Source organism: Lactuca virosa, chromosome 4 (assembly GCF_052849685.1).
Source record: "Lactuca virosa cultivar CGN04683 chromosome 4, Lactuca_virosa_CGN04683_v6, whole genome shotgun sequence".
Taxonomy (NCBI): Eukaryota; Viridiplantae; Streptophyta; class Magnoliopsida; order Asterales; family Asteraceae; genus Lactuca; species Lactuca virosa.
This window is the reverse complement of record NC_136429.1, coordinates 99,574,102-99,583,759: the sequence shown is the minus strand read 5'-3', so window position 1 is coordinate 99,583,759 and position 9,658 is coordinate 99,574,102. Positions and strand designations below refer to the sequence as shown.

General features: G+C 31.3%; 1 protein-coding gene across 1 annotated transcript; it reads right to left on the bottom strand.

Moving 5' to 3' along the window:
- Positions 1–6,725: 6,725 nt before the first annotated feature.
- LOC145109933 (secoisolariciresinol dehydrogenase-like) lies at positions 6,726–8,640 on the bottom strand. Its single transcript, XM_079047041.1, has 2 exons — positions 8,523–8,640; positions 6,726–7,674 (listed from the first exon to the last, which is right to left on the bottom strand). The coding sequence occupies exons 1-2, from the start codon at positions 8,549–8,551 to the stop codon at positions 6,888–6,890; spliced, it is 816 nt and encodes a 271-aa protein (XP_078903167.1). The 5' UTR covers positions 8,552–8,640; the 3' UTR covers positions 6,726–6,887.
- Between the last annotated feature and the right edge of the window lie 1,018 nt (positions 8,641–9,658).

The following is a 9,658-nucleotide window of genomic DNA, read 5'->3' as shown; positions in this document are numbered from 1 at the left end:
CGATTTGTCAGTAAAGAATGTGAATCCCATCATGATATTTTATAAACCTTGAAAGAGCAAAATCCATAAAATATGTCTATGCTCCAGGCAAATATAGAATGCCAAACAAAAAATACGAAAGAATGAGCAGGAAGGTATGACCCAAATCCAAGGTTTTTTGTCATATTTAAAGAAAGGAGGTTATATTTATTATTACCACCCAAATAATTTGCCTAACGAGTTGGTGAGTTTATTATTTGTTTATCTAACATCAATGAAGATATGGAAAGCATTTCTACAAGTGATGTTGATGGACGTAAATTACAAAACGAACAAGTATAAGATGCCTCTTCTCGAAATTGTGAGTGTAACTTCAACTCAATTAACATTTTGCTTTGCATTCATATTTATGCATCAAGAAAAAGAATTCAATTACATGTGGCATTAAATTGTTTAAAATCCACAATTGGTGGATCTTTTTGCCCCCAATTTATCATCACATATAGAGAGTTGGCATTGATGAAAGCATGTCGTACTGTATTTCCAAATTCTAAGCAATTACTTTGTAAATGACACATTAATCAAAATGTTTGGAAAATGGCTAAACAAACTATATGTAACGTCGTGATTTTTCAACTCATTTTTTTATATTTAAACTACTTATTTACAAAATACAATAGCGGAAGTCTTTTTAAACAACTATTTCAAAACATCACCAACGTTACATTATTATCAAAACAACCCACTTCAAAGTTCAAGTTTACAAAAACCAGTAGCAAATGAAAACCAAAACAACATGTCCAAGATGGTATCGTCTACTAAAGAAATATCAAGATCATGACTACCCAAAGCCCCGTCCTCACCAAGACAATCAATCACGCAACCTGAACCATTGCATGGTGAAAGCAACAAGCAAAGAACAAGTGTTAGCAAATGCTAAGTGAGTCAATCATAAGTATAATGTTATTAAAACTATTGTTGCAAAACTCGTTACGTGTTCCCAGGGCGACTGACTAGTGCCTACCAAGTATTTGGTCTAGGCGGGGAGTACCCGGGGAGTACTCAGATTAGATAAATTATATGAAATTATTTTTAGAAAAATTGTGTGTGTGTGTGTCTATATATATATATATATATATATATATATATATATATATATATATATATATATATATATATATATAGGAGTAGGATCAAATGAGAACACCTAAAAGGTTGAGAACGCGAGAACAGATCCGGATCATTTAAATTTTTAAATCTGAGGTTATTATTAAAGGGGCGATTTATGAAATATTTTAAAATTGTTGGCATTAGTCAGAAGGGCATAGTAGGAATTGCAAGTTTACCTATTTCCTATAACTTCTCACTCTCTCACCTCTTTCCTTTCATCTTCTCGTATCTATATTTCTCCTCTCTAGGGTTTAATGCCGCCTCCTTCTCACATTTCGCAATCGGCTCAACTCGTCCTATACACGCCTCCAAAGACCGGTCCCTGTTTGCTACTTCGTCTGTGATACCGCCTATATGAGATGTAAGGTAAATAATCGTTTCTAAACCTTCCGATAGAAGAAAAAAGAAGCAAGGGAAATGTCATCGTTTTTTAAACACACAGGTCAGTTTTTTTTTACAGTTTTTTTAAAAAAACTTACCTCTAATTCCAACAATGGACCTAGGTGGTGTATTTGCATTCCTACCCACTTTTTTTTTAATCGGAGGATCTATGTCTCCATTTTAGATCAATTAAAGAGTTGTCAACAATCTAACTGTATTTCACTTTCTTTTTTCCATTGGCTCTTGTTTTCTTTGTTTATCAAGCGAAGATAATCAATATAATATGGTGTTAGGGGATACTAAGTGTCATTCTTAATATCTAGAAAACTCTTATATGTATATTGGTTTCTCATATTAAATTGGTTTGGCTTTTGTTTTCGTTATTGACATGTTAAGCAAAGTGGTAAATTCAAATGTCATTTTAATTATTGGAAACAATAAATATTAATGATTATAATTTGAAACTGTGACATCGTTTATGATTAAAATTATTATCATAAATGAATCAAATATACAGTGTATATGGGTTTATGTTATATTTATTTATGTTTACAGTCACAATCTTAAATGAATGTATAGTACTATAGGGTAAACTCAAATGTCATTTTTTTTTATTTATTAATTGTTTAATGAGTTTTGTTTTGTTTTTTTGTTAGGTTTGAAGTTAGATGTGGTTACCAGCCAATATTCATAATTTTTGGTGAGACGATTAAGCCTACAACAAGTACAGTAAAGTGGACAAGAAATTGGTGGTAATTTGTAAACATGAAAGACAAGGTGTCAAATTTGTTAAGTATCACTGAAGTTGGTTACACAAGCACGTGGATTTTAGCAGCAAAAAATAATCACGGATGTTGAAGCAACGAGAGCTTTGTAAGCTTTGAGTTTTAATAATTAATGATTATAACATTTCATTAATGATTATAACATTTGTTGTAGGTTTTGGATGCTCTGTAAAAGAGAAAAGCACCAATTTCACCAACAGACAGGTTTTGAAGAAACCGGAGCTTGATGTTTCAATTTTGTATTCTTGTATTCTGAATAGCTAATTATCATATTGTAATTTCTTTTATGTTTTGAGTTATTCATTTATGATTACATGTATAGAATATGTATATTTACTATGTATTGTATTTATTAGTGATTACAACTATATGAGATTTATTTTAGAAATTGTTCTTATTCATTTATAATTAAAAATGTATTGATTTTTTTAATTTATATTCAACTTTATTCGGTTACGATTATGACTGTATTCATTAAAAACTATAACATTTTATATTTATAATTGAAAATGTGTGTTAATACATGGTTTTTAATCATTAACTACATTTTATATTTATATTCAACTTTATTCAATTACGATTATGACTGTATGAATACATGGTTTTTAATCATTAACTACAATTTTGTCAATATTAATGTACAAATTCAAATTCTAATATAATCATTTATGATTGATAGTTTATTTTTTATTTACCATTGACGTATGATTTATGTGAAATAGGAAAAAAACAAATTTAATTTATTTTAATTTTAAGAAAATATATAATTACTAATATGCCCTTATATATTGATTGGTCCAGAATTGTTCTCGCGTTCTCAACCTTTTATGTGTTCTCATTTGATCCTTTCCCTATATATATATATATATATATATATATATATATATATATATATATATATATATATATATATATATATATATATATATATATATATATAACGAAATAGATGAATATCAATAACAATTGCATATTTTTTTTTTAAAAATCGAAATTTTTGAGTTTTTCCGATTTTGATCGATCCCGAATTTTTCCGATTTTGGCCAAATTGGAGCCGATTTTTGACCGAGTTTGACCGATTCCCAGTTTTTTGGCCGATTCCTAATTAGGCGCTTCGACCTATACCCGATTCTGATTATTCGGTCGCCTAGGCCAAAATTTTCATCACTGACTGAAACATCCATATCCCAAAACAGGTCAATCAAACATCACATAAAATGTAATTAAATTCCACATATTGCACAACATCATATACATCATGAAATCACCATAACAATATATTAATAGCGTTCTTCATTTGGTCCTTCTTTAATAATTACCCATCATTAATTCATCTTTGAATTATCCATCCTTGTTCTTTGCTATTATTGTTGTTATTGTTGTAATTAGTTATTTTCATTTCTCTTTGCAATTAATATTAATAATAATAATTCGTTATTGTAAATACTTATTCTCATTCCTTATTATAATTACTATTATTTTTAATTCATCATAAATGGCCCCCTACATCACTATCCCCAAAAGGAACAACCCTATTCACTACTAGTGCGACCGACTCAGCCTAGTGCACTAAGCGATGCGCGACTCTCAGTCTCTCACCCGCAACATTGTCTCCGATTTGTTACGTTCACTACTCCAATAATGCATATACAAGAGGTAAAAAGGCCAAAGCTTTACAACTCATGATTGCATTCTAACTCAACCATGCAAAAAGGGGCTTAGAACCTAGATCTAGCATGAAAGAGGTAAAAAGGCCAAAGCTTTATGACTTACAAAGGTCCAAAAGCTCTACAAGAAAGTGAGGTAGAAGCTGGATTGCCAAGAGAATGCCCCACCAAAGTCTTTTTCCACTTCAATGAGCTAAAAACCACCAAATAAGTTCTTCAAGGTCACCAAAGATGACTAAGGACCTCAAGCAGGTCGAGATTAGGGTTTTTAGGAGGCTAGAGGTTGAGGGAGGCTGAGGATGGGCAACCCTAGCCCTCTCATTCTCTTAAATACTCGAGCATTAGGGTTTTGGATCATCAGGCCGTTCTCACATCATGATGCTTCATTCCTCACGTCGTGATATTCGAAAACGCGGGTCAACAAGTCAATGGTCACTCACAATGTGACCACCATATCTCACGTCGTGACCATCTTCCAAAAAGGCTAGAAATTCAAGAATTTTAGTAACTCGGGATTGGGGTGTTACAAAAATAGACATCTAATAGGAAATTTGTGATTTTATTCCTTATATAGTTGTAGTTAGTTATAGTTAGGCAGTTACTTCCATCATGTAAGTTTTATGAAAAATGTGGTACCAGTTATGTCAAATTGGCATAGTTGTTGTCATAAAACATAAATACAACATTAAATAATTATTACAGAAATGTCCTAAGGCCACATTTAGTGAAATATTCCAACACATTTATCGTTTGTCGAAGTGTTGTTATAACCTAATAATCTGGCGCCACCTTCAAGTGCCTGAGTTTCTTCTATGATCTATGTGAGCAACACGAGAATGTTCTTTGACGGTTTAGCGTCGTAGAGGGCATCTAAGATGCCATATTTGACAACTTGAAGTTGATTGATATTTCCTCCTTTCTAGATACAGATCTTTGTTTCGAGAAAGTTTCCGTCAAAAACGCTCTTAGGATAACATGCAATATATTCGCCTCTACTTGTCTATTTATTGTCAAGTTTACGCCAATCTCTTATGTATTCTATAAATTGCATACATAGTTTATAATTCTATCAAAGTCTGGTCATTCTTAGTTTAACAAATGAAATTTAAATGAATAAATATAGACCAAATACGCCTGATGATATGGGCGAAAAGGTTTCTGTGGTTGGAACTCCTAATAAATGGTTAAAGGCAGTTTTCTCACCCATTGGTCTCTTGTTGCATATACCTTCAATTTTTTTCACTTTCCTCTAACTTTGATCCTTTTCCGACTTTTAAATATTTAGTTTGAATTTTAATTCATATGATTTTTCCTTGATTTTCAAAAAACATGTGCTTAAATAGCTTCTTAATTTTAGTGAATCGGTGTCAATTGTCAATTTTTTAGAATTTGTTAAAAAAAAAAATTCAAATTTAGCTCCATCATATATGAAATGTTGATTTATAAATCTTCAAAAGACATCTTAGAGTTGAATAAACATTTTCCTATTTGAATTCTTGAATGGAGTTTGTTGCTTACTTTCATTTTGAGTCACCTATTTAGACAAAAAGTGAAACTAGGTGTACGTAACCGTTTATAAGAGAATGATACATTGGTAAAGTGATACAAAACACTATTAGAAAACATTGATATTTCTGACAAAAAATTAGCCATGGAAAAAAATCCTACAGAAATACCTATAGAAAACCAACGAAAATTCGGTCATCCATCACCGAAAATTGTCATAAAACCCATCGCTAAAAGTTTTTTTTCGGTAATCTGAGGCTATGTGTTTCCGTGGGTAATCATGGTAAAATGGTTGAAATCGTCACTAAAAACTATCTGTCCATGGCAAACTTGTCGGTGATAGTCATTCCAACGAATTTGGATGTCGTAAATAAGTCATTTTTCTAGTAGCTAGTATAGTGTTGCTTCTATTTAAATATTTTCATTTCATTGGTTCGTCCTTTTGTATGGATGTAAGACATTCCAATATCTGGAGTCAAGACATGTTATTAATTTAGGATTTGCATCTTATCTTTGCTTAATTAGCATTGAACTTAGCATTTTTTTCGGTGTATTTTTTTATATTATAAATCCTTCTTAATAAATGAAGGTTTTTTTTTGCCACATGTCAATCTATCATGAGTTTTGACACTTGTCATTTTACGGTATTTTTAAAATAAATATTATCCACTTGTCAAATTTTGGTTTGTTTCAATTTTTAAAATTAAAATCATATATACTTATATATGTAAAGTATTAAATATCATATATATGATATTAAATTGTAATAAATATGTTTTTTCCTTATTTTAAAGTTGTACATTAACAAATATTTTTTGTTTACACTTTAATGTTTAATCTTTTTTAAATCAACCCGTGTAAATACACAGGTTTCACACCTGTGAATATCAAATAACGACTAAAGATGAACTAAACATCAACTTTGGAGTCAAATAACCACTAAAGATGAACTAAACATCAACTTTGGAGTGGGCAATTGGATTGAGTGGAGAAGATGTCCATTAGTGTTTAAACCCCCCCTGTTATCTATATTTTCGTTTGTTCCTTTATACTTTCCCTTGGCCTAGCTCCTTGCTTAGGCGAGGTTATTTGTTTTTTTCTTATTTTTTCTTTCATACAAGTATTTGTTGGTTCCAAAAAAAATCAATAACTAAAGTACTTATTAAATATGCAATTATAGGATCCGATAAATTGTTGTGTTACAAATTAAAACTATATTTTATTAACAAAATGCGCATCAAATTTCCACATACATTACAAACAAATGCTACATTTATTTAGAGCATTTGTAATATATTTAGGAGGAATGCGATACAATACTAGAAATGTTACAATTAACGCACACAATACATCTTTTAACCAAATAAAAATAGAACAATTAAGTCTAAATGCAACAGAGTTACTCGTTAGGGGAAGCTCGTGCAAATAGTCCAAAAGCTGGATTTATAACCGTAAAACCTCCATCAAGCACTAGATTATGCCCGCTCATGTACCTGGCCTCATCGCTTGCTAGAAAAAGAGTAGCTTCTGCAACATCTTTTTCACGTAGCGTTATCCCTTTGAGGTTTGAATAAACGTTTGAGTATTTCTCTGGATAATCTTGTGTGTAATTTGCTGTTAAAGGTGAAGGGATAAAATAAGGTGATACGCAATTAACACGAATCCCATATTGGCCAAGCTCAGCTGCCGTGTTCTTAGTAAGCCCCACAATTGCATGTTTTGAACTCGAATAAGCATGAGAAATGATTCCACCAATGCTCCCAGACACACTTCCCATCATAATAATGCTGCCACTTCGAGCTGGGATCATGGCTCGAGCCGCATGTTTGGTTCCCAGAAACACACCAGTGACGTTGACGTTCATGACTCTTTCGAAAGTTGACTGATCATTATCGAGAATGTTGGGCTTTCCATCATCTAATATGGCTGCATTGTTCACCATTATATCCAACCTACCATATTTGGCAAGTGTCGTGTTGATGGCACTTTCAACATCTGATTCAATAGTCACATCGCAATGGACAAATGAAGCGCTGTCAAGACCAATATCTTTACAAACTGCATGACCTAATTGGTCTTGGATATCGGCAATTACGACTTTGGCTCCATGTTTGATGAATAGCCTTGCTGTTGCTTCGCCGATTCCCTGAGCTCCCCCGGTGATAAGTGCTACTTTCATTGACAACCTAAAGACAAATTTGGGTTACAAGAATTGTTCATCAATCACTCATAATCTTAGTTTAGTTTCATTATATTGTGTGAAAAAAATACATATGAATAAAGAACAAGCATCTAGATAATTACAGGATTACAACATAATTTTGATTTTTCCATACATCGAAAATCTATCTTGAAAACCTAGTTAGTTTTGATTATTTAATTACGTCCAAATATATCTTGAAAACCATCTAAACAACCGTTAGATCAAATTTTATATGCGGTTTGATAATTTAATTTGAATGATTCTACTTGTATATTTATTACAGATTTAAACTTACAAAAGATTTAGAAAACCGATCGAACTTTATTCTAAACTTTTGGGTCGCTAATTTTGTTTTTGGAATTTACTATATTTATTTATTGTTGAATCAACTTTAACTGCTTTGTGAAAAAACTCACTAATAAGTTAGTAATTTGTGATGAAAATACGTTTTGTTGAAGCGTAGTCTTATCAGAGTTCGAAAAACAAAACTATAAATCACTTGCCAGCATAATTTGAAGATTCGTTAAATAAACCCGATCTCAATTCATCTTAGCATATTTGAGCCTAAATTTTTGAAACTGTTTTAAATTGATATTTCGCGAATTTGATTCTAAATTTACTTGACAACGTTGTTTTTATAAAAACTGATAGAGGTACTATCATGTTTCCAAATATTAAATGGCATACAACATCTAAGTAATTATTGACGACATATACATTAATTAGTTTGTTTAGTGGGTATAATAATAATAATACTAATAATAATAATAGTAATACAATTGGAAATTTATCAAGTCAATAAACTATAGGGTAATAGCCTAATAGGGTTACCTGGAGACAACTTCTGAACTATTTTCCATGGTTACCGATCGGTAGATAAGCAAATAGTGTTTATATATTTGCTATTAATTTGATCAGAAAGAAATGAGCATTGAGATGATATGCCAAGCACTTTGATGCCTTTAAATAGAAACTTTTTCCTTACTTAATTAGTTTATTCCTGAACATAAGTTAACTGGCCTACCGATTCTTGCAATTTGCATACTATCATATGTTATGATCAACATGCAAGGAATTTCTAACTAATATATATATATATATATATATATATATATATATATATATATATATATATAGAGAGAGAGAGAGAGAGAGAGAGAGAGGATCAAGTACGATTCAAAAAAATGGTACGAACCTTGAGGACAATTTTTAGCCTTAAGATTGAAAAAATAAATGGTCAGGATTTGATTTTATTTATTGTCAAAATCTTGCGAGATGATTTGACATTTTCGTAATTAATTGCGAGATTTTGATAATTGGTTAATTGTTTTTAAGAAGTGATGGGGTGTTAAATGAGTCTAATTAAAATGCAATTGCTTTTAAACCTAATTTAAAAAGGAAGTAATGGGGTGTTAAATGAGGAAATGGCTAGTAGCAAATAGAGAGAGAAAGCGGCAAAGGTTTGCCGTTCAAGTGTATCCTCGACAATAATATGGATGGACCGTGTTTGCTGACGACAAACATAGCCACGTCGGAATACCGACGACAAAAAGATCACCACACCTCACAGTTTTAGAAATTAAAATTGTTATGTTGTTAAATTAAAAAAATATTAAACATTTAAGCCATTTTTTGGATGCTTATGTGATTGGGTTTTAGCTAATGAAAGTTATAGGTGGTAATTTTTTTTTTATTAAAATTATAAATGGGATACCAAATACTTTGGTTATACCCACAAACCGGATGTGTAATTACTATCCGGTTACCCAACAAAACGAGACCGGATTTAGGATATATTTTTGAGTAAATTATTGAAATCGTCCCTATGGTTATATCAAAATTGCATGTTTGGTCCCTAACTTTTCTTTTGCACTCGGATCGTCCCAATGGTTTGATTTTGTTGCATTTTTCGTCCCTTACATACATAAAGTTAAGGACCAAACGTGTAATTTTGACCAAACCATAGG